Below are 24088 nucleotides of genomic sequence, written 5' to 3'. Positions count from 1 at the left end.
GTTTTCAAGGATCAGGAAAACTAGGCCTTCCTATACCTGTGGTGTTGCTCCAACCTCTGCCTCTCTGTGCTGAGGGTTAGAGGTCTCAGAAGCACCAAGCATCTGAACTTAGCGTATGAGGTTTACCCGAGTGGTGTCCATCACCTCCAGGAAGCATTTTAGCTGGGCGGGTGAGATAAGAGCTCCTTGTTCCTCTGCTAGGCAGGGGCAGGGTGTGGACAAGGCTGGGTTTCTTCTGGGCCCCCGTGAGGTGACTCAGAACAGGCTCTTGCCCAGCCCAGGAGCTAAATGTGATGACTAGCTCTCCCTGGAGACCACAGGCAGTGGGAAGGGCTATCCTCCTGCAGGGTCCGATGGATGTGGATCAGAGCTGTCTTTGCAGGAGTCCTCAAGGGGCATAACGTGACCTTGGCCCTGGCCCAGTCTCTGAACCTTGCTTACCAGCAGAATGACCTCAAACTAGATCGCAGGAGGCTCAGCCTCCTCAGAGACTCTATTTTTCACCAAGGTCATTTCATCTTACTTCTTGCGTGTTGAAAATACAGGCAGCCACTAGATGGCGCTGGAGTCTCAATCCGGTCATCCATTATGGGAAGGAGGGGCTCAGAGGCGGACCTGAAGCCCCTGGGCTTTTCCAGAACGTTTCTCCGGCTACTTTCATTCGGGGGTCCACAGGCAATCTGGATGCTTTTGGGTGCTCAGACTGGACAATTGCTCTTCTGAAACTTGAGGAAACAAGTGAAATGAGGCCAGCGGCCGACTGCTGACATCCAACCCAGGGCCAGATTTTGTGTTTGGAGAACAAAGCTGCACAGATCACACTCCGTCTCACTGGAGAGAACTGGGAGCCCACTGGCCAGAGGGGCTTCACCAGGAGCGTCAGGGGCTGGGATGTGTGCTCTCACACTTGTGCCTTAGTCTCCCCATCTGGGAAATGGGCTGATAATCACGCTGCTTGCTTTCTTGATTGGATTGTGGGAGACAGAGAGGAGATGAAATCAGGCTTTGAAAATTAGAAGATGCTGTGCAAAGATGAGAAGAGACTTTCTGTCAGAAAGTGTCTCAACTGGATATTAAGACCCTGCTGTTCCTCCTTGGGCCGTCTGGGAAAGTGGACATGGAACCAGGCAGTTAGTCCAAAGAAGCCAGAAAGGCTGGAGCTGTCCAAGGCCAAGAGAAACTGCTGTCATTTGGCTTCTTCCCCACAAACCCAAGATGCAGAGTTACCAAGTGCAGCTACTTCTTTCAGGGTTTCAATCAAGAGCATCAGGTGAGCCCTTGTGTGAACCCCAAAGTACAAGCGAAGACCTCTCACATGAATTGCAAAGCCCTGTTCAGCCTGAACTGTCTTAGATCTCATAGCATCTTGTCCACCTCTAGGAGGGTCTTCCTGCCTCTAGATGGGCTCATCCTATGGAGAGAGCTTAGTCTCATGAAAGGAAAGTCCTCTTAGCAGCTCTTTGATCTCAGACATGATACAGAAATGAAAGGAACTCAAATTAGAAAAACAGAAGTGCTTTGGACAAAATGTAGGATGCTATCATTAAAGGTACAGATAAGACTGGTGTAAACTCCTCAAGCCAGGTAATGTGGCCTGGAGGCCAGGGCCTGTGCCATGGGCTGCATCTCCTGGGCTGGATAAGGATGGTGAGGAGGGATTGTAATGTTACAACAGAGGGGAGCCATCGCTGAGATCATACTTCCCTTCTCCACCAAATCATGGCTTCAGTGACCTTGTTAATTTCATACTCCCAAGTTCCGGTGATCAGATTTCTTAGCAAGGAGGCTCATATAGGGACCAATAGCAGAGGAAGTTTCAACGTGCTTCACAGTAACAACCAAAGGCCCCTCATGTGCTCTCATGAGGCACATAGGCACTGAGTCAGTGTTTCTCAACTGGGGGCCGCTTTATCTCCTAGGGGACATCGGGTAATGTCTGGAAACACATTTACTTGTCACAACCTGGGATTGAGGGTGTTCCTAACATCTAGTGGATAGAAGCCAGAGAGGCTGCAAAATATCCTGCAATGCACAGGTCAGTCCCCACCTCACCCCCAACTAAGAATTATCTGGCCCTCAATATCAGTGTTGCCAATATTGGGAACCCCTGGATCACATGAGCCCAGGACGCTACTGGATAGGAGTCCATCTCTTCCAAGATAGAAGCTCACTGTATTGCTTTACTATCCCTGCAGTTCTTAGAGTCTTGTGATGAAGTCATCTTGTTGGAAGACGGGGAGATTTGTGAAAAGGGAACCCACAAGGAGTTAATGGAGGAGAGGGGACGCTATGCAAAACTGATTCACAATCTCCGTGGGTTGCAATTCAAGGTCAGTCTCTCCCTACTTGGGTGCAAGAGACTGGGTGCCTTCCCTTATAATTTCTGGCCTGGAGAAGTTCTGTCATTTCGTTTTCAGAGGAATTTCATTTTGTCCCTAGGATCCTGAGCACATGTACGATGCAGCAGCGGTGGAAGCCCTTAAGGAGAGCCCTTTTGAGAGAAATGAAGACGCTGGTACAATCAGAGTTCCCATCACACCTCCCTTATCACTCATGGCTCATGAGCGGACACAGATCTTTCTTTATTTCTCACCCTAGTTTTGGCTCCAGGAGATGAGAAACGTGAAGGAAAAGAATCTGAAACAGAATCAGAATTTGTAGACATAAAAGGTATTTACTGTTCCTTCCCTCAGTTACATACTCTTAAGTATTTGCTGGGCATCTACCATTTGGGATAGAGAAGTACAGGCATGCTGTCCTTTGTGGGCAGCTGGAATTGTGTGGTTTACTGCACTGTGAGCCTTGGGGTTCAACTCCCTGAGTTTGAATCCTGGCTCAACCACTTATTAGTTTTAGGACTTTGAAGCAAGATACTTGGCCATGCTGAACCTTAGTTTCTTAATCCAAAAAACGGGGGAAATAAGAGTACCAACTTCATAGGTTCTTGCAAAGATTGCAAGAGAAACTCTACATAGAATGACTAGCACAGTGCCTGACATATAGTTGTTATTGTTGTTAATTGTTGTTGTTATTGTTATTTGGAAAGATCAAAACAATGCAGAGAGATTATGTGCATAATCAAAACAGTGCATGCACAGGAGATGAGATGCTTCCCACTCTTTATGCTGAGTGTTGCGAAAGAATTGTACAGCAGAGAAGAGGTCGAGGTGGAATAAGGGTATTCATTCTTCCCACAAATAAGGACTCAGCATTCTACTATATGCCAGTCACTAAGCTAGACTGCCCCTGTCTTCAGAATCTTTTGGTCTGGTGGTGGCCATAGGTATAAGGATAATCATGGGCAGCTGTGATAAGAGTAATAAGGAGCTGAAGTGGGAGTAAGAAATCAGGAAGGGCGTCACAGAAGAGGCGACCTTTGAATTGGTCCTTTAAGCATATGTAGGAGTTTGCCCAGGACACTCTGGTGAAAAGGTGGGGAAAGCAGGGGGATTTGGGAGTTGAGGGTAACAGGTAATTCCAGGAATGCAGAGAGAAGAGATATGGGAGAGAAACCTGGCACGGACCAGGCTGGTCAAACTCCTCCTCCTTCTTAGACTCTGCTGCCTTTCATCCCTTCATCCATTCAGCATTTGTTGAGCACCTGCTGTATGCCCTGCCCCTCCATGGGCACTGAGAAGACAGGAATCAAAATGCACCTTCCTAAAAATGCCCACAGCGAGGCCCCTTAATAATATGTGGCTGAGAAAAAAAAAAAAACCTTAGTATATTTCATCACATTTAAGATGCCATCTATTTTAAGAGCAGCGTCATTTTATGTACCACTAAGAAAAGTCTCTGCCAATTAAATGATATGGCATGCTACCGAACGGGGCACATCCTGATTTCAGAGATGTTAGAATGTGGGAAAAAATGTGAGTCTTCACATCGATGGAAGTTGGCACCATTAATGGTGCTTGTGACAAACGCATGCCCATTTGGACAATATATTTTTATCGCTCTGGAGGCGGCCAAGGCTGAAGTGGGGCCCTTGTAGTCTCTTCCGTGCTTTCCTAGGGAAGCTCCAGGCTACTAAGGATTTGGGGTCTCATGGGGAGAGTAAACCCCACTCCTCTTCTTCTCCTCACCCCACCCTCTTCTCTGGAGAGGAAAGGGAAGGTGTGAAGCTAAGTTCTCCGAGAGCTGTAGGAATGGAAGGGTTGAAGATGGTACAGCCCGCAGTGTCAGCAGCAGAGCTGACTGGGCTGGGACTGCAAGGGGGTCTGACAGGTCCTTTAACGTTCCAGGATGCTGTTCATTAGGCTCTGCTGACCCATCAAGGCGACCCCTGCATGCTGCAGCCCCAGAGGGAGACACGATGATGAGCGAAAGTCAGGCTGAACATTTTAAAGAAGCTCGAGCGAGCGTTCCCAGGCAGAGGGGATAATGGCAGCTCTGTTCACAAAGGCACCTTTGAGATGCGAGCTCTCCTTGCCAGGGCAGGGTACCAAGAGCCCTGCGCAGGGGGCTCCAGTCATCTCTGTTTACAAGAGCCAGGTATAAGCATAGAATGCTGCTTCGGAGCCGACATTCTCGTACCTCTCATGCTGGAGAGGGAGAGATGTGCATTCACTCCTGGCTGCTGGGAGCTCATGCCTGTACCTCTGGACGTTGCTCCAGTGGGAGCTTGTGGTCCTTTGCCCTTACACCTTAGAAAATGGAAAGGACGTGGGGGAGCCACGTGGCGGGATCCAGGAACACACCTGGGAGGATGCCCTGGTTTCTTCTCATGGTGTGGTCTCCGTGGTGAAGACCTTGTTGGCCCTGTAGTAGATGGCATGGGTACCCTCAGCACTTCTGCACCACCCAGCCCAACTCCCAGCTGGCATTTCACACCTGCAGCTCTTTGCCTGGAGCTCTCTGGGAGCTGCCAGACACAGGTCAAGCCTGGAGTGTGGGGGAATTAACCCCCTGGGGGGAGCCCTCACCCGATGCCAATGGGAGTTGGTGTAGAAACATCCCAGGCCTCACTGATCATGCAAAAAACCTCTGAGATGTAGTTGTGCCCCAGTCTGAGAGTTCTCTGTGCTGGGGTAAGCTACCATTGCCCATGGAAGTGGGTAGGGAGGGGGAGCAGGGAGCGCTGCCTTGATGAGACACCTTTTACTGTTGGCTTCCTTTCCCTGTACCCTTTAGCTCCAGAGTAAACTGCATGTGTTCACATCTTAGGATCTGCTTCTGTAGAGCTAGACAAAGACAAGCCTTGTCTCCCCAGAGCTGAGCACATCAGTTCAAGTTCAGTCGCTCAGTCGTGTCAGACTCTTTGCGACCTCATGGACAGCAGCACTCTGAGCACATAGTGGCTGCTTAATAAATATGTCTCAGGAGACTGAAAGCCCCCTGCCTTACTAGGCTGTCATGAGGACCAAGCAGAATAAAACGAGCAAAGTGTGTTGGGAATTTCAAAGCACAGGGCTAGTGGAAGGAAGGATGACAACCCACCTTAGTGGTGGGGGTGGGGAGGTGGGCGGGAGGGGGCCGCCCCACTGGGGGTGTCACAGGACTTGTGTTTGTCTCCACAGTTCCTCCACACCAGCTCATCCAGACTGAGTCCCCCCGGGAAGGAACTGTGACCTGGAAAACGTATCACACGTACATTAAGGCTTCTGGAGGTTTGGTAGAAAACAACGGGTTTCTTGGTTTAATTTGCATTAAAAATCTTTCTTAAACTGTTGGGTTCATGTTTTATGATTTCTCTAACAATTGCTCTGTTTATGCTAGGGTCGTTTATCAGTGCTTTTATTTTTTTCCCCTTATAATCCAAAGTCTGATAAAGCAGCCTTTTAAATGGAATCATCCTTTATCTCCATTAAAGCTGCCAGACACTATTTATTGAAACTGAATGAGTAGCAGCGTGACCTGGCTGTGGTGCATGTGTAACCTTGCGCTCTAATCTCTGAGTGCCGTGCCATCCGCTCGTTGCCTGCCTTCAGGGCAAGAATCACTGCCATGTGCCAAAGATACCTATAGTTCCACTTCTTGCCACTCTCTAGCAAGACTGGGGTTTTTAAAATTTGTTTGTTTTGAAAACATTGAGTCACTTCTATTACAGTGAATAGTGGTGTTTTTTTGTTTTTAAATATGTTGACATTTGGGTCCGTTTTCCAACCAGGGGACCTAATGCTCAGAGTTGTCACGTCAGCCTAGAAAGTGGTTCCCAGGGTGGAAGCCCTTTCCCTGTAGGCTTCGATTTTCCCCGCCAGGGTTGGACCCCAAGGAAGAGGAGCCCACGCTGCCGCGTGGCCTCTGTAACCCCAGGCCCTCTCTCTTCCCCTGCAGGGTACTTGCTCTCTCTCTTCGTGGTGTCCTTCTTCCTCTTGATGATCGGCAGCTCTGCCTTCAGCAGCTGGTGGCTGGGTGTCTGGTTAGACAAGGGCTCACAGGTGAGTTCCCCTTTGGCTCTGGCAAATGTTGAGTCAGTTGCTAAGAGTCTGAACACAATGAGCCTCCCACAGCCCCCGCCACAAGACCGAGGTCAGCGGCTTACAACTACGCAACTTGACTCCCGCAGTCCCCTTTGATCTTTCAAGACAAGCAGGGCATCTGAATTTGTATGTGCCACTTTCGAATTTTAAAGGATTGGCTAAAAAGCTTGTGCCAGGCAAATGCAGCCTGTCTGGAGTCACACACAGGCAGGATAGGGTCAGTTTTTTGCAGCCTCTGTTGTAAGGGACCTCCGAGGAGAGTCTGGGAGGGACTGGCAAAGCCTAAGGCAGATTTCCATCTTCTTGCCTCTGAAGAGAAACTGACATCTCATCACGGACAGTGTCTGATGTCAGTGGGTTCCACTTGGCTTGGCTCCCCAAAGTCCCTCTAAAGGAAGAGGACATGCTTGGGGCTAGTGCACTGGGACGACCCAGAGGGATGGTATGGGGAGGGAGGAGGGAGGAGGGTTCAGGATGGGGAACACATGTATACCTGTGGCGGATTCATTTTGATATTTGGCAAAACTAATACAATTATGTAAAGTTTAAAAATAAAATAAAAAAAAAAAAAAAAAAGAAAGTCAACCTGGATCTGCTGCAGGGCCCCTGCAGGCCTCTCCCTGCCTCCCAAACTTGCATCCAGGCCAGGCCCCTCTTGAGGACTGATAAGTCTACTCTCCCTCAGGCCTGCTGGAAACTCTCCCAGCTTTTGGCCCATGGTTTCAAAGCTTTCCTGGAGCCCCCAGGAAATGCTGTGAGGTTGCCTCCCCATCCTCCAAGATTACATTTTGGTATAGTTCTGTTGCTATGACAACCAAAGTGGGGAGGCCTTGGGAAGACACAGGCAGAGGAGAGGATGGGATTGCTCTCCTGGAGTTCAGCACAGCTCCCTGAGACCAGTCTCAGGGGGATGGCCTGCACTTTGCAGAAAGAGAGGCACCTCTGGAACATTCCCCCAGATCCTTGCTTGCTCCTGAAGAGCCCTTTCCTTGGAGAACCCAGGGTGTTAGCCAGACTGAAGCCTCCCCAGTAGGTCAGTGCTATGCTAGCTGGGCAGCAGCCATGACGGCCTACCCATGTGTTGGCTCCACCCCCAGACACCGTGGACACAGCCCACAGCACAGTGAAGCCTCCTCTTCAAGCTGGTCTTTTGGTCGATTAGCTCCCCAGGGATGCTCTTGCTTTTATGGATGTGCATCCATCAGCCACCACCTCTGGTTTACATTTCCTCTAGGGCTGTAATCAGCAAAATGGCATTTAGAAGGAAGATGCTTGTTTGCTCCCCAAAGGCAGTCTTGACTTTTAGCACACAGCCCAGAAAAGAATGAAACTGCCAATTTCTCAGGAGGAGGAGATGGCCTCTCCCCAGAAATGGAGGCAAAAACGTGTTCTCCTGGGGCAGGATGGAGCCAAGTGGGGTCACTTTGGATCCTCCCAGAGTCTTTGGTTCATCAGACTCCCTCCTACCCCTGGGGACTCCAGGGCAGCGAACCAGTGCCCTCCTAGGTGCGCCCCCAGAAAAGGAAAGAAAGAGGGCCCTGGGGCTGACCTGTCCTACAGAGATGCTCCTGAGTCTCCCCAAAGGCCCGGTGGCTTCTGCCTTCAGGTCCCCGTCGGGGCCGCTGAGGGTTGCACAGCCAGCCTGTGGAATCCATATGTTGTTGCTTCTGTAACTTTCCTGGCCCGGCATCACCTCTGGCCCCCTGAGGCACTGTTGGTTTCCAAGACGACTGCCCTGTACAGGTCTGGTCTGTCTGTCGTGCTTTTCCACTGACTGTGCTGAGCCTCATCGGCCAGGGGCTCTTGGCATCCCAGAGAGCCCAGCAGGAGGACCCATGCAAAGTTCAAGAGCCCCGCAGGGAACTGACTTGACTTTACCGCCTGATTCATTCTTAACTTTTATGCTCATCCGTTTAGTTTCTTTTCCCTGGGAACATTCTCTGGAAAATTCCCATTCTTTCTACAGTTGATCAGTTCTTGGTGCTTCTTGTTTTCCTCCCAAGATGAAGTGTGGGCCTCACAGCAACATGAGCACGTGTGAGGTGGGCATGGTGCTGGCAGACTCCGAGCTGAGGGTGTACCAGTGGGTGTACCCAGGGAGCATGGTGTCCATACTGGTGTTTGGCATAACCAAAGGCTTCATGTTCACCAAGACCACACTGATGGCCTCCTCCTCCCTGCATGACCGAGTGTTTGACAAGGTACAGTCCCCCTGCCCCTCGCCCTGGGGGCTGCATACATATACCGGTACATCAGTCAGTGGGGTTTATACAGATCACCTGCGATGCGCCAGACGCTGTGCTGGGCTCTGGGGTAGACACAGTTCACTGAGCTTACCGTTGAGTCTCCCATATCTAATTATCAACCACAAAGGTAAACTCTGGGGAGCTGCAGGCGTGTCATGGGCCCGACGGGGCTGGGGGTGAAGGTGAGGGTGGTCAGGAAGTTTTCTTCCTGAGGACACTGCCATGGAGCTGGTGAGCGCAGGCCCAGAGAGCATCTCTTGAGTCCCTGGGATCCCCTCCTCATTCCCCGGCGGCCGGGGAGGTCCCTGGCTGGAGCGCACGAGGGAGGCCCTCATAGAGACAGTGGGATTTGACTTTTTATTGCCCTGGGGCACAAAATCCCCCCATCCTTCATGGAGGCTGAATCCCTCCCCTGTCACACTCCTCCACGGTGGCCGCAGCCTCCCTTTCCCAGGATGTCGGGCCCCAGAGGGAAACTCAGGCCTGGTTCGCAGGCACCGGGCAGGCCTCCCGGGGTGTCGGTGGCGGGGGGGTGGGGGCCACCAAACGTGCACCTCGATGCTGACTCTCCATGGTCACCCGCAGATCCTGGAGAGCCCCATGAGCTTCTTTGACAGGACGCCCACTGGCAGGCTAATGAACCGCTTCTCTAAGGATATGGACGAGCTGGACGTGAGGCTGCCGTTTCACGCCGAGAACTTCCTGCAGCAGTTTTTTATGGTGCTGTTTATTCTCCTGATACTGGCCGCCGTGTTCCCTGCTGTCCTTTTAGTCCTGGCCATCCTGGCTGTAGGCTTCCTCATTCTGTTACGGTAGGTCCATGCGCTGTTTAAAGCAGAGCATGCAAAACCTGAGCAGGGACCGGGTGGTGTACGGTGGTGCTGAGTCCTTGCTGTCTTCTCTGAATGCCGGAGCATGTTGACTTGGGCGCTGTGCTAAGTGCTCGGCGAACATCAGGCATTTGATCCTCAGAGCCATGCTGAGAGGTGGGTAGGGTTGGGAGATTAAGTCACTGGTCCCAGGTCAGGAAAGTAGCAACCGTGGTTGCTCTCTGACTGATGTTATGTTCTTAACCATGGGGCTCTGCGGTTTCTGCTGCTGCAGGAGAGAGGAGACCAGTACTCAATCTCTCTGAACTTTGAGAAATAGCCCCACCTGACCACTGATGTGGTCATCTGTTGGGCACTGGGAGGGGGGTCCCTGTGCCCACCTTCTCACCCACCCTGGGGAAAAGCGGGAGGGTAGCATCTGTCCCAGCTTTCCAGGAAACCCAGCTCCGCCCTGTCCTGGATGAGCTGGTGTTCTCAGCAGGCAGCTGGTGGTATTGTGTGAGGGCTAAGGATTGGAGATGAGATGAAATTTGCACTAGAGTCCCAGCTCTGCTGCACAACTAGCTGGAGGAACTTGGAGAAGTCAAAGGAATGCTGCACGCCTCGGTTTCCTCATCTCTAAAATGGTAATCATCAAAACACGCGCCTGCCCTCTTCCAAAGGGGTTCTCGCAAGGATCAGATGAGACTAGGCTGCCTAAATGTTATACGAACTTTGAGTTTCAATAAAACTCAACAAAATTGCCTTGGACTGGACACACAGCATCTCGAAGAGGGTCCCCCAGATTGCAAAGGATTCAGCCCACAAATCCTGGACCCACATCCACCCGTAAACAGGGACACCACACTCAGAGCTGAGCTTGCAAAATATTGCTTTGACCACAGTGTGGAGGGTGGATGAAGCTTCAGAAAGATGGGAGAAGGGCTATAGGATTGGAGACTCTTGCAGGGCAGAGTCTGACTGAGAGATGAGACATAGGCAGCAGCAGTCTGGGCAGAAAACAGGTAGATCCTAAAGCCATTTCCAGGATAGTTCACTGAGGTTAGGGGATGGGAGAGGCCAAGGATGCGTCCAAGATGGGGAGCAATGTGAAGACAGATGTGAGTGACACAGGAGGAGACGCAGTTGAGGGTGATCAAGATTACGGGTTTGTTTTTGGATAGTTCAAGGCTGTGGATCAAGTCCACGGATGAGCCAGCCGACAGTGGGAACTATGAGTGCAGGGACGCATGGGGGGAGACGCAGTCTCTGCATCCTCGGCTGAAGCTGGCATCACCGTGGGAACTAGCATGTGCGCCCTGGGAGTTGGGGGAGCTGGGCTCTCACTTCCGTCTCCCACTGCCCCCTTGGTGACTCCAGGAGAGGACACGTGGGCCTCCGTGTCTGGCCTCAAGGGTTTATTGTGATCATCTAATAAAAATGATGTCTGCAGGTCTTTTTTACAAATATAAATGGTGCGTGCCTGCTTAGTCGCTCAGTGTCTGACTCTGTGACCCCATGGACTGTAGCCTGCCAGGCTCCTCAGTCCGTGGGATATTCCAGGCAAGAGTACTGGAGTGGATTGCCATTTCCTCCTCTAGGGGATCTTCCCAATCCAGGAATCAAACCCATGTCTCCCACATCTACATTGGCAGGCAGCTTCTTTACCACTGAGCCACTGGAGAATCTCCCACGTCGTGGGTGCCACGTCTTAATAAGAAAAGTGATTCCTTGGGCTAGTGTTAGTTTTTACAATCCACGTATTTGTCTGATGGTCGTTCCTGTCTGTTCTCCTCTCTGTTTTTTATTTACTTTGCAAAAGGTTTTTCTCTGCACTGCATTCTTATTTGCTGTAAGACAGGCCAGATCAGGCTGATCCAGACTGAATTATTTGATGTTTCTAACTAACTCACTTGAACTCTGAACAAATGAGGTTTCCCTTCCTCTGCCCTGGGTCAGATTCACTGTCATGGATCAGCTGCCACTGTGCATGCGGAGGGCAGTGGTCTCGCACTCACTGGGGCCCAGAGGGAGTTACATACTGTGAAGAGTCTGGTTTTAAAGTCAGTTCCTAAGGAGATGATGTTTGTATATTGCTCAAAATTACCTTTGAAACTGCCTTTAGAAGACCTCACGCTGGCAGTTGATATGCCAGATTCAGATTTTCCTCCAGAATTGGAAGACATCCCTTTTTATTTGGTTGTGTGTATAGGCACTCAGGTGTGTCCGACTCTTTGTGACCCTTTGGACTGTAGCCGACCAGGCTCCTCAGTCCATGGGATTTCCCAGACAAAAATACTGGAGTGGATTTCCATGCCCTTCTCCCAGGGATCTTCCCAACCCAGGAGTCTCGTCTCTTGTGTCTCCTGCATTGCAGGAGAATTCTTTACCCACTGAGCCATTGGGTAAGCCCTTTTTGTTTGGTTGGATTGTATTTAGGAGTTGCAGTGTGTGAAAATCTCTAGTCTTTGAAAAGACTAGAGTCACAGCGTGTGCAATGAGACCCTCTTGCTACAGGAAGCCTTCAGAACTGAGAATGCAGGAAGGAGTGGCTCGATTTTCCGAGACCCTCCCTCCCTCCCTGACACACAGGGATGGCTGCTCCCAGAGGAGAAAGGCGGGCCAGCTCCTCCTCCCTCGTTCAGCGGTGCTGGCACCGAACATCTGTCTTGAGCGCCCAGTTGGGTTTGAGTGAGCCAAGGGGAGCCTTGGGAAACCCTATCTGGGGCTCTCGTGGTCTCCCTGCAGCGTCTTCCACAGAGGAATCCAGGAGCTCAAGAAGGTGGAGAACATCAGCCGGTCCCCCTGGTTCTCCCACATCACCTCATCCATGCAGGGCCTGGGAACCATCCACGCCTACAACAGGAGGGAAGACTGCGTTAGCAAGTGAGTCCTGGGCTGGGCTGCCCCCGGGCTTCTGCTCCCCACTGGCCCGGCTCTGAGGAGGGAAGTCTGAGGTTAGATGTGGACAGGCCGGATGGAGAGCCGGTAGGATGGAGGGGGAGCCCCTCATGCACTAAGCCTTTTCCCCCAGTGTCCGAGGCCCCCAAACACTCAACCTCATCCAATGACAAGCTTACCATGGTGCTTTACGTGTTTTATTTTTCCTCTCTAAAAGTAGAATGTTTTTAGGTCAGGAAAATAGGAGAAAATAATGACGACAACAAGAATCACCCATAGGCCTGCAACCCAAATCCTAGTCATATTTTTATGTATTTCCTTCCAATCTTTTCTGTTTTTCTATCTCTGAAGCATTTAGAGTCATTTTTTCTTGTTTTATTTTTAAATAGCAGTTTTTTCATGTTATTACATATTCCTTGTAAAGGTCATTCTGAAAGTGAAAGTCGCTCAGTTGTGTCCGACTCTTTGCAACCCCGTGGACTGTATAGTCCATGGAATTCTCCAGGCCAGAATACTGGAGTGGGTAGCCTTTCCCTTCTCCAGGGGATCTTCCCAACCCAGGGATCGAACCCAGGTCTCCCACATTGCAGGTGGATTCTTTACCAGCTGAGCCACCAGGGAAGCCCACAAGGCCACATTACATCTCATTTAATAGATGGACCAGTTTTCTTCTTTTGAAGATGCCAGGGCTAGGTTAATACATTTCTCTGGAGTCGTCCAGCTCCAAACTTCTAAAACATCATATAATCATATGTTATCACTGTGTTATCAGTCACAGTAGGCTCACTGTGGTAACAAACAGCTCTAAATTTTAGGGACTAACCCAACACATGTTTATTCTTCCTCAAGTCGTAAGTGAACAAGGGTCCATGGGGCAGGGGTCGGCGATTCTGCTCCGTACTCAAGCACAGTCTCTCTCCATCTCACAGCTCCTCTGGTCTAATTGGAAGGTAAGAGCAGAGATGTGAGTGGAGGACCCCAATGAAGGTGCTTATCATTTATGTATATTCACTGGCCAGATTTCAGTCACATGGGTGCGGCATAGTGTCTCTGGACAAGGCAATGGCACCCCACTCCAGTACTCTCGCCTGGAAAATCCCATGGACCGAGGAGCCTGGTGGGCTGCAGTCCATGGGGTCGCTAAGAGTCGGGTACGACTGAGCAACTTCACTTTCACTCTTCACTTTCCTGCATTGGAGAAGGAAACGGCAACCCACTCCAGTGTTCTTGCCTGGAGAATCCCAGGGACGGGGGAGCCTGGTGGGCTGCCGTCTATGGAGTCGCACAGAGTCGGACACAACTGAAGCGACTTAGCAGCAGTAGCAGCAGCAGCATAGTGTCTCTGCCGCACAGATGTTCTTATTCCACCCCCATCCTTTTCTTTCTTAAAAGTTTAATGTACACTTCAAAGGTTGCGTCTCTTTCTCCCTGCACCCACGACCTCAGTGTAGACCTGGCAGTCCAGCTTGTCTTTGCTTCAGTCAGCAGCTAGCCTTGCTACTGGTTTGACCTGAACATCATCTGTCAACCCTCCTTCCAGTGTCTTGGTCATGGGCCATTCATCAACTCTCAACAAGCAACAGAATCAAGCCTTGTCTTCCAGCAGATTGTCCTCCAAGGTTTCCAGAAAGATCCTATAGGCGAGCTGAGCCCCCACAGTATTGATGGGCTCTGCCGTCTTTATCCATTCTTTCCAGTCATGGACTTGCCCAGAGGGCTTGGGCTTCTGACCTGAGTTGCTTTTGCAACCAGACAAAAATGCTGCAGCACTAAAAAAAGGTTTGAGGTCAAATTCCAATTTGACCCCAGCCAGTGGTTCTGTTTCTGCACAACCTAACCAAGCACACAGAGAAGACCACAGATGACTGCTAAGTCACTCAAGCAGTCAGTTGAATTTGTAGGCTTTACAGCGACATGGTTAAAAACATCATGGTGTTTGGAAGAATATTTTAACTGAGGAAAGTAAGTTAGAGTGGAAACAGAGAGGGCCAGCCTGGGTGCTCAGAGGTGTTTCAGGCCAGAATCCTTGGAGGAGGTTTAGAACAGGATGGAGGAGCAGTGCCTGAGCACGTCATGACTGTGCCAGTGGAGGAATCTCAACTCTTAGGGGTTTAAACATCGAATGGTTTTCAGTTTTACCAATAATTTCTTTTACCAGTTGTTCTGAAGAAGCCCCTTTCCCAGGAGGTCAGGGGAACCTTTAGTGGCAATTGTGATTGATGTCCCTTCTGGTCTGTTTAGCTTGGTTCAGTTAAAATTATGCTCTTAAATGTACACAAGTCATAGCACACACCCCCGCCCCCTGGGCATCTGCTCAGAGAATTGGAGCAGTCGTGCTGTGTTGCCATATGTCTCGGGCAAGGGGGCAGGGTAGCTGTTAGGAAGCACCTGGTCTGTTGTATTAAACACCCCCTCCCTTTTCTCTGAGCCTGGTTATCTGAGGCTGGTGCAAGGAGATGGAGTCGGGGAGTAAGGGAAGGAACACTCTCAGGTGACCACTGTCTATTTCTGCTGCTCATTTCTGCTGATCCAGCTCCTCATGCAGATGTGGTGTGGCACGGGAGAGCCCCCGCCAGGACCCAGGTCCCCAGCCACTCTGCTGGACACTGCCCATGGGCTCTACTGTGTTCTTCTGTGAGCTCCACCTGGCAGCCTCACTGCTTTCCTTTGATGTGGGGCCTCTAGCTTCATGTCAATTAGTGTGGCATCAAGATTGTAGCCCCACATGCCACCTTCCCTCTGAACCCCCACTGTAGGTACTGCAGGAATGGGCAGGACCATCTTCCACACATCTGGGGAATGAGCAACTCCAGGGATGGGTCTTCCCCATCCCCTAGCTGTGTCATTGCTCTGTCGCTCTGCCCGGTGCCCCTTCTCCTCTTTGGCCCAGGAGACACGCAGCAGGAGTGCAAGATGTCAGCTTACTCTTTTTCCCTCCAGCTTTATAAGCAATTGCCTCGAATCTTCTTTCCCTGAAATGGGGAGGAGAACCAGTCCAGCACTCTCTCTTCCTTTCCCTACCATCACAAACACTGAGATTCCCTCTGCCTCCCCCCACCCCCTTTATAGATCAAAGGGGTCAACAGTCGTTTCCACTGGGCCTTTGGGGGACGGCTACCCTGAAGACAAGGGTCCTTTGAAGGTTGAACATGAGGTTCTCAGCCCCTTTTGTTCTCAGCTATGGGTTCCAGCTGCCAGTTCTGGGAAAGACAGAAGAGCCCACTCAGCACCATTCTCTGTTGCCACCTGGGATTTCTCAAAATACGTGCAAATCAAAGATGCTTACGGTGGCAGATTTTAGAGTCTGGATCTATACTAATCTTTGTAAGAGATTCCTATGTACTAATGTGTTGGCCTTTGATTAAAAATTCCTCTTGCCCTACTTCTCTGGTAGCCCTAACCCTAAGTCTATGGAATTACAACCCGACCTCCTGCTTTGTCTCATCTCTTAATGTCAGGTTCAAGATGCTGAATGATGAAAACTGCAGCCATCTGCTGTACTTTAACTGCGCTCTCAGGTGGTTTGCTCTAAGAATGGATGTCCTCATGAACATCGTCACCTTCATTGTGGCCTTGTTGGTGACCCTGAGTTTCTCCTCAATCAGTGCTTCTTCCAAAGGCTTGTCATTGTCTTACATCATCCAGGTAACACCTAATGTAAGGCTGGCTTGGCCTGGAGGCTCTGGCATGGAGTGTATCAGGGAGGGTGGACATAACAGAAAACCTAACTCGAATGGGCTTAAATAATAAAGAAGGCTCACAGCAGTTCACATGGTTAAAAGGTCTGGCCGCTGTATGGGCTTCAGGCACAGTTGGGTCATGGCCCCTGGCTTTATCCTCCCATAATGACTTCCTTCATGGTTGTACAATGGTGGCTGGCAGCCTCTAGGGGCTCTAGCAGGAAGAAAGCGGGAGCAAAGTCTTTCCTGCTCCAGCCACTGAACAAAAGCCCTTGCTTTACTCTTACTGGATTAATTTAGGCATCCCAGAACTACTGATAATTCGTGAACTGATGGGATTGAGATGATTGGCTTAGGCCAAGGGAGGGAGTCACACTCCATCCTGCCCCAAGTCACACAGCTGCCCCACAATGGGAAGAGGGAAGGAAATATTGGAGAGGCAGCCATGATGTCCATGACAAATAATTACTGACTTCTCTTTTAAGTTGCTTTGGTGTTTTTCTTTTGAAAAATAACAACAATATGGAAATAATAGTAATAAGGAATGATAATGATAATAGGGAAACATACGCTATTTTCGGCACTGTTTTAAATCCTTTGCATAAATTAACTCATTTATCTTCACAATAATCCATGAGGTAGGCATGCCATAATCCCCATTTTACAGGTGAGGAGACCTAGGCCCAGGAAGACTTGCCAGGATCACACACCTGCATGTGTGAGAGTCAGGATTTGAACCCCCATCTGGGTCTGATACCCATCTGAGTTTGCATAGAGTAGACGCAGGCTACGTGCTTCACGTTTCTCTCTTTGGAAGCCATTCCTATGCAGTACTTATCCCCAGTGCTCTGGCATTCTAGGACGACGAATCTGAGTGGTGGTCTGTTTCCATTGATTCTGTTCAGGCTGGGAAGAGAATAAAGTCAAGTCTCTCTTCAAGTGGAAAAATTCCTCCTTTCCCTCCCTGACTCTTTGCCTCCTGTTGATACTGTCTTTGTCTCCTTTCCCTTTGTTTTCTCGTCCTGTGACTCACATTGCTTGAATATTGGATTTCTTGCATCAGCACTCCGTGTTTCCTTTCTTTCATCTCAAAGTCTCCCTGTTCTTGCCTTTTTATTTTTATTCTGGGAATTTTCCTTTGCTTTGTCATTCAGCCATTCTTTGCATACTTAATTTTCACATACTCTTTCTTAGCCTCTGAGTTTTTAAAAGAATCATCTTTAAACATGTATTTTATAGCTCTCTGAGGATATTGATCAGATTAAACTCTGCCTTTCTTAAACTCTCCTCTCTTCTTTGACTGATATCTGCTGTTTTCCGGGGTCAGGCTTTTTGTTTGTTTGTTTATCTGGTTCTGTTTGTTATCTGGTTCTTGCTCTTCCCTGCATTGGTTTTGTTCATATGTCCCTTCATCCTTTTGTGTTTAAGTATGAGAATCTATGTTGGGTTTTCAGGGTTTCCTCTGTCTTTGTGTATGCTTCACTAGGTCTCTCCTGATAGGAGGTTTTATGACTGTGGATAGGTGAGTTGGACTTGTCCACAGGCTGCTTCACTTCAGGAAAGCAGCCAGGGAGCAGGCCTCCAGGCACACAAAAGCTAGTTTTAAAGGGGCTTTATCTAGGAGCCCCATTTATCCCAAAATAATTTATTCAGTTTCTTTAAAGAAGCCTTTGTGTGTGTGTGTGTGTGTGTGTGTGTGTGTGTGTGTGTATGTTGGCCTAGGGGTAGTGTCCAGCTGGGAGGAAGATGAGGAAGGGGAAGAAACGGGTCCAACAGGAGTTTTGTCAAGGCACCATCTCTCAGTCAGTCTTTGAGGGCCCCTCATACCTGGACCCTCTCTGAATTCTGCTACAGAGAACACTCTGGAAGCCCCTGCAGCACACTCTGCCTCTATCCTATCAAAAGGCTTTCATCCTTTTTCCATCTTCCAGAAACTTGTAACTCTCATTCAATATCTCTTCCCAAGCCCCTGCTGTTCACGGTCCATTCCTTTTTTGAAGTCTCTCTATCATCATTTTAATAATACTTTGGAAAAGAGGAGGAACAAAAACATGCTCAGGACGCTATGTTAAGTGAGGAAAATGGATTTTCCTTGGGTAGGCAGTTTCCCTCATTGATGGCTGATCTTATTTGTTGTTGCCTAGTAAAGTATTAAACAGATGATGTCGACTAGATTCCTGTACTTGTCTCAGCTTTCCTCAACTGAGGTCATGCTCTTGGGAGATATCACCAGCTTTCTGTGAGACTGTTTTCAAACATGCCTGTAAGGCTGGAGAACTTGCCCACAAAAAGATCTAGGGGATATGTTTCTTGCAACTGGTTTTCTTGAGCATTAGCCCCCTTTGGAGAATACAGAAAATCCAGCTTACAGAGCTTCCCTTGAGAACAGAGGCGACTCCTAGATGAATGAGAATTTGTTGTGAAGTCCCACAGAGCAGAAAGCAAATGCAAAGTAACATCACATAACATCATGGAGAGAACAAACCCTTCCTGGGGCCAGCACTGTGCTGACAAGGGGATTCTTACCCTGTGGAGGGCTGCCTGGGGCCTTGAAGAGCTGATACCCTTGATTTTTTTTTTTAACTTTTTATTTTGTATTGGAGTATAGACAATTAACAATGTTGAGATCTTTACAGGTGAACAGCGAAGGGACTTAGCCATATATATGCATGCATCCATTCTTCCCCAAACTCGTCTCCTATCGAGGTTGCCACGTAACATTGAGCAGAGTTCCATGTGCTATACAGTGGATCCTTGTTGACTGTCCATTTTGAATATAGCAGTATGTACATGTCCATTCCAGCTCTCTAACTATCCCTTCCCCACTTCCTTCGCCCTCGGCAACCATGAGCTCGTCTCTTTCTGTTGTACCTAAGTTCATTTGCTGATACCCTTAAATTTAACAACAACAACAACAAAAATGTACGTGCCTTTCTCAGGAGCAGGATTCGTTCACTCACTCACCAGATGTCCACTGAGCACCTGCCAGGAGCTGGGACCATGCCGGCTGCTGTGGGTTCAGCCGTGAACAAGCTGGGCAAGTCCATGCACTCATGAGCTTACATTCTAGTGGGATGGGATAAATAAGTGTCCAAGTAAAGAAATAAGACTTCAGAAACTGTTGAACTGTTATGAAGATAATGAAGCAGGGTAACTGGCTGTCAGTGAGGAAGCTGCATGAGACCCCATAGAGTCAAGGAAGGTCTCTGCCAGGAGGTGACTTGCGGGCTGATATCTGAACTTGACAAAGAAGGAGCCAAGGGAAGACAGAGGGAAGAGAGTTTCAGGCTGAAGGACCAGGGATTTGGCTAGGGCATATCTGTGGGGGAACCACCATCCAACCTGCCCAGTACACGCCTGCCCTCAAATCTCAGGGTTGGCTTCTGGGGGATCCTGGCCTAAGGCGGGTGTCCTTAGCAGACCATGGTCTAAGGCTAGATTCTCTCATGTTTGAAGCAGGCTGAGGGCTTGATGGTTTTCTTCCTTTTCTGCCATCTGTGGTGATTGGGGCTTTCCGGCTGCAGGCGGGGTAATCGGGGAGGGCACAGAGGTGCAGGACCCCACAAAGTGGCTTCAACGGGTGGGCACCCAGCAGTGCAGAGGCCCCCTGGAGAACTTCTGCTTATAGGAATTCCCCACCGCTCCAACCAAGAGATCTGTGCTGGAGTGATGCTGTGGTGGGTTGACTCTGACCATCTGGAGTGCCAGGGAGGATGTAATTACCATTTGTTTCTACACACAAAGGAAGTGTTTAAGGCAAAACACCCCAACAGGAGTGTCTTTACATCTGGACCCTTGGCTGGGAGCGGAGGCCTATTTTTGTGTGGTCCTGAGTGAGACCGGAGGGTGACTCACAGCTGCCCCTGAAGGCGGAAAGGGCTCTGACTGCGGTCGCTTGTTCCCCCTCCATAGCTAAGCGGGCTGCTCCAAGTGTGCGTGCGAACGGGGACTGAGACCCAGGCCAAGTTCACCTCCGTGGAGCTGCTCAGGGAGTACATTTCGGTAAGAAATTGGGGCCAGAGGAGGAGCCAGTTAACTCTGGCAGAATTTAGGCATTTGCTCCTTTTTCACGTGTGGATTTTCTTAAAATCCATATTTATATAGTCTAAAGTCCTTAATGCTGAGGGAGAGGTTCTTTTTAAAAATATTTCCTCAAGGGGTTTCTGTACCCAGAAAAGAGAATTCAGTGGCTTACTTTAGTTTCTAAAACTTAATATTTGGCTGACTAAATTTAAAAATCTAGTCTAACTTCTTTAAAAGCTTTTTCTGTTCCCCTTACAAATCCTGCTGTTCTTTGAAAAGCAGTCTCACCAATTCAAGCAATCACTTTTAAGGGCCTTTGAACAGCATTTGGCTCCATTTGCAAACTTAATTAAACACTTTAAAACATTTTAAACTGCATTTTAAAATTTAATGTATTCCGTTTCCTTTTTAAGTACCTCGATAATCTGATTCAACAAACAAACCTTCCTGAGGTTATATAAATCTAATAAATTAAACTTATAAATATGGAGAGCTTTAAGTTCTCATAACAATCCCAATGCAGTATATAAACAGTAAGTTTTTAAACCTAAAACCATGTTAAAATAAGTTATTCAATTATACATTTTAATTTAGAATCACAGCCTGAATGTTGTTAACATTATGAATAGTTAAAACACCAAGTATGCAGAGTTCATAAACTAAAAATATTACCATTATAATTTTGCTTCTTTTAAATACTATTATTACTAATTCTAAATCTTCTAGGGGTTAAAAATATTCACTGTCTAGGAATACTATTATTTTCTCAGCTAATTGTGGTTGCCTATCGACCAGCAATTTGAGCTGGTCAGCCACCCTAATGGGGATCATGGGAGTCTTATTTCTCCCTGGTTAACAGGGACTTTATAATTCAGAGGAGGGGTTAGTCTTGTAATGCAGTCACGTTGCTTCACTGCTTAATTAGACTTTGCATTTCTTGGGCTCTTAAGAAACTTTAATTCCTTTTCCATGTAACTCTGAACTTGACATGCTGTGCTTCCTACTTCTAACACCGCAGTGACTCTAGCAGATAATGAAATTGTGTCTGACTGAATTCTGCTAATCTCTCAAGGCTTGGTCCGGATTGCTCATAATGCTGACACGTGCTGAGGCTCACAAGGACCAGTATGCACTGCTCCTTATATTTATTCATCCCTCTATTCACTAAGCCCTGGCCATACAACTTTTCTTTCTATTTCTCCAAGTCCTCGAGCTTGTTCTGGCCTCAGGGCCTTTGCACTAGCAGCTCTCTGTCTGGAACGAATCTTCTCATAGTTGGCATTGTCTCAGCATTCCAGGTCTTGGCTCGAATGTCACATCCTCACAGACGCCTTCCTCAACACCGTTACTTTCACTTCTTCTACCCGTTTCACCACACATACTCTGTATTCTACAGCAATAGTCTCTTTAAGTGTCTTCATTTCTCACTTCTTTTCTTGTTTTGTTATCTGAGTTCCCCATTGCAATGTGAGTTTCTGCAGTGCAGTATCCTTTTTGGTCTAGTTCACCATCTTGAATACCAGTACCTAGAACTGTGTGAATGGATGCATGAACGAATGAGTGAAATGGATGGGAAAGCAAATGACTACTAACCTGCCGTTTGTCATTCTGCTTTTCAGACCTGTGTTCCCGAACGCACTCACCGCCTCAAGGTGGGGACCTGTCCTCACGACTGGCCCAGCCACGGGGAGATAACATTCAGAGACTATCAGATGAGATACAGAGACGATTCTCCCCTTGTTCTCAATGGGCTGAACTTGAACATCCAAAGTGGGCAGACAGTTGGGATCGTTGGAAGAACAGGTTCTGGTGAGGACCAGCTCTGATTGCGTCTTTTGCAGGTTGTTTTCTTTGCATTTCCACTGGGTGTGCTAGTTACATCACACCAGAGGGTGATGTGTGTGTGTGGTGGATTGGCTGTTTTTTTCCTGAAATGTCTTTATTGTAAATTGAGATTTCAGGTTGAATGGGTGTGTATGCAGTTGGAAGTAAACACACATCAGTTTTTGAATTAATTAAGTGAGAATCATTCTGGTGAGACGAGGCCCAGAGGATGAGTCACGCGCTAACAGCCCTGCAGGGATGGGCAGGGTAATAGTGTTAGGGCAGCCAATCACCCCTGCGGAGTGGGACTTCTGTCTGTACACTCATCCGCACAGAGCCATTTTCACTGCATTAAAAATTCACTTGATTAGACAGATACTCAGATATGATACAATGCAAACTTATGTGAGATTTGCTGCTTCTACATTTATTGTTCCCAGGCAAGTCATCCTTAGGAATGGCTTTGTTTCGTCTGGTGGAGCCCGCTGGTGGCACGATCCTCATTGATGGCGTGGATATCTGCACTGTTGATTTGGAAGACCTCAGAACCAAGCTGACTGTGATCCCCCAGGATCCTGTCCTGTTTGTAGGTACAGTAAGGTAGCTGTTTTTGATCGCTGTGCATCCCTATTTTTGGATAGTGAAATCAGAGTAACAAGAGCTTTGAGAAGTTGTCACATGGTGGCTGGCCTGGGGTTGTTCTATCTGAGGGAAGTCATGTCCTGAGATGTTCACAAGCTTTGGGGGAGCTGAGGACCAAGGCCCTGAAACCTGTGTTTCATAAACTGCATTACAAATAAGCAAGATGCTGTGTGCAGGGTGAGCAGACATCCCGGTTGACTCTGGGATGCCTGTCCAGGATTCTATCAGGTTTAGCCATGGCCTAAATCACCCCAGTTTGCACAATACAATAAACGGTTATTCTACATATGCAGCCGTCCTTTGGAAGCACGTCAATTCATTCCCACTAAGAAGTGAACAGAGGCACTCACCTGGTGGTCCAGCGGTTAAGACTGTGCCTTGCAATGCAGGGGACTCAGGTTACATCCCCGGTTGGGGAACTAAGATCCCACAGGCTGCAGAGCCACTAAGCCCACTTGCTCTGGGGCCTGTGAGCCACAACTAGAGAGAAGACCTGACACAGCCAAATGAACAAATAAATATTAAAAGAGAGAGAGAGAAGTGAACAGAAGTTGCTCAAGTACAAGAAAAGTAGGGCCATCGCAACCTCTACAGGGTTCAGGATCTGTTGGCAAGGCACGGGGGAAAACCACGGTTTCTCATTTAGCCTAGTGCAGCGGTTGCCCTCCTAACAAGAGGGACCTTTCGCCGACTGGGTTCCAGCTGAATTAGGGGGCCATATTGAGAGTTGTGTGAAAAGAAGGACATTCTGTGTCTTGAAACACCAGACTCAAACCCTGCACGTGAGGCGCTCACCCTCTGCGAGGCCCTGAAGCTGCTGACAAAGCTTTGCCTCTCAAGGCAGAGTGAATGCACCAGTGAGTGGAATTGCTTGCTCCCTCTCTCTGCCAAGACTCTGCACGAGGTCAGACCTGCTGTTCTGCACACAGCCACCGAGAGGACCGAATGTGTCTCCTTGGTGCCTCGCTTGGCAGTGGTCTGCCCACCTTGGTGTGGTCTCTGCTCCATCCCAGAGTCATGGGTCTGTGGTCTCTCGGCCTGAGGTTTGTGTTTCATGGACCACTGTCCCAGGCTAAGCACTGCCCTTGTTGCCACGGCGTCATCACTTACCTCCTCTGCTCTTCCCCTCATGCTGTGGAAAATATGCTCTTCCATCCGCTCATCCTCAGAAACTCAGTTTCCTCTCCTTTCCTTCACTGCAGGTACAACTTGGACCCGTTTGAGAGTCACAGTGATGAGATGCTCTGGCAGGTTCTGGAGAGAACATTCATGAGAGACACAGTAGGTCACTGGGGCTGTCCAGGACACATCCATTTCCTAGCCCCAGTGCCCCAAATACCTGGTCTGGGTTTAAATTTGGCTAGTTGTTTGCTGGCACCACATATGTTGATCCTTATCACTCCTTGTTAAGAGTTGCAATAGACTATTTATTAGGCCAGTTCAATGGCCTAAATAGAGTCAAGAGCTCTACCTGCAGTATCTCAGTTGGTCCTGATCACAACCCTCTGAGGTTGGTACTCTTACCCTCACTTTTAGAGATG

The 24088-nt window shown here is 48.8% G+C and overlaps 1 protein-coding gene across 12 annotated transcripts in view; it reads left to right on the top strand.

Annotated features, from left to right (window-relative positions):
- ABCC12 (ATP binding cassette subfamily C member 12) overlaps positions 1 to 24088 on the top strand; it is a 94913-nt gene that overhangs the window by 66532 nt on the left and 4293 nt on the right. For 4 of the 12 annotated variants that reach the window (XM_061387089.1, XM_061387094.1, XM_061387095.1 and 1 more), the window contains 13 exons: positions 2196 to 2330; positions 2440 to 2515; positions 2599 to 2670; positions 5520 to 5609; positions 6277 to 6380; positions 8426 to 8623; positions 9254 to 9480; positions 12226 to 12363; positions 15837 to 16023; positions 19971 to 20060; positions 21701 to 21890; positions 22346 to 22505; positions 23750 to 23828. In XM_061387089.1, the coding sequence (XP_061243073.1) occupies positions 2196 to 2330; positions 2440 to 2515; positions 2599 to 2670; positions 5520 to 5609; positions 6277 to 6380; positions 8426 to 8623; positions 9254 to 9480; positions 12226 to 12363; positions 15837 to 16023; positions 19971 to 20060; positions 21701 to 21890; positions 22346 to 22505; positions 23750 to 23828 (1746 nt within the window). The other 8 variants (XR_009730757.1, XM_061387090.1, XM_061387091.1 and 5 more) reach the window with 8 other exon arrangements.

The sequence above is a fragment of the Bos javanicus genome, chromosome 18, assembly GCF_032452875.1.
Source record: "Bos javanicus breed banteng chromosome 18, ARS-OSU_banteng_1.0, whole genome shotgun sequence".
NCBI classification, from domain to species: Eukaryota; Metazoa; Chordata; class Mammalia; order Artiodactyla; family Bovidae; genus Bos; species Bos javanicus.
This window is presented reverse-complemented; position numbering and strand designations above follow the sequence as displayed.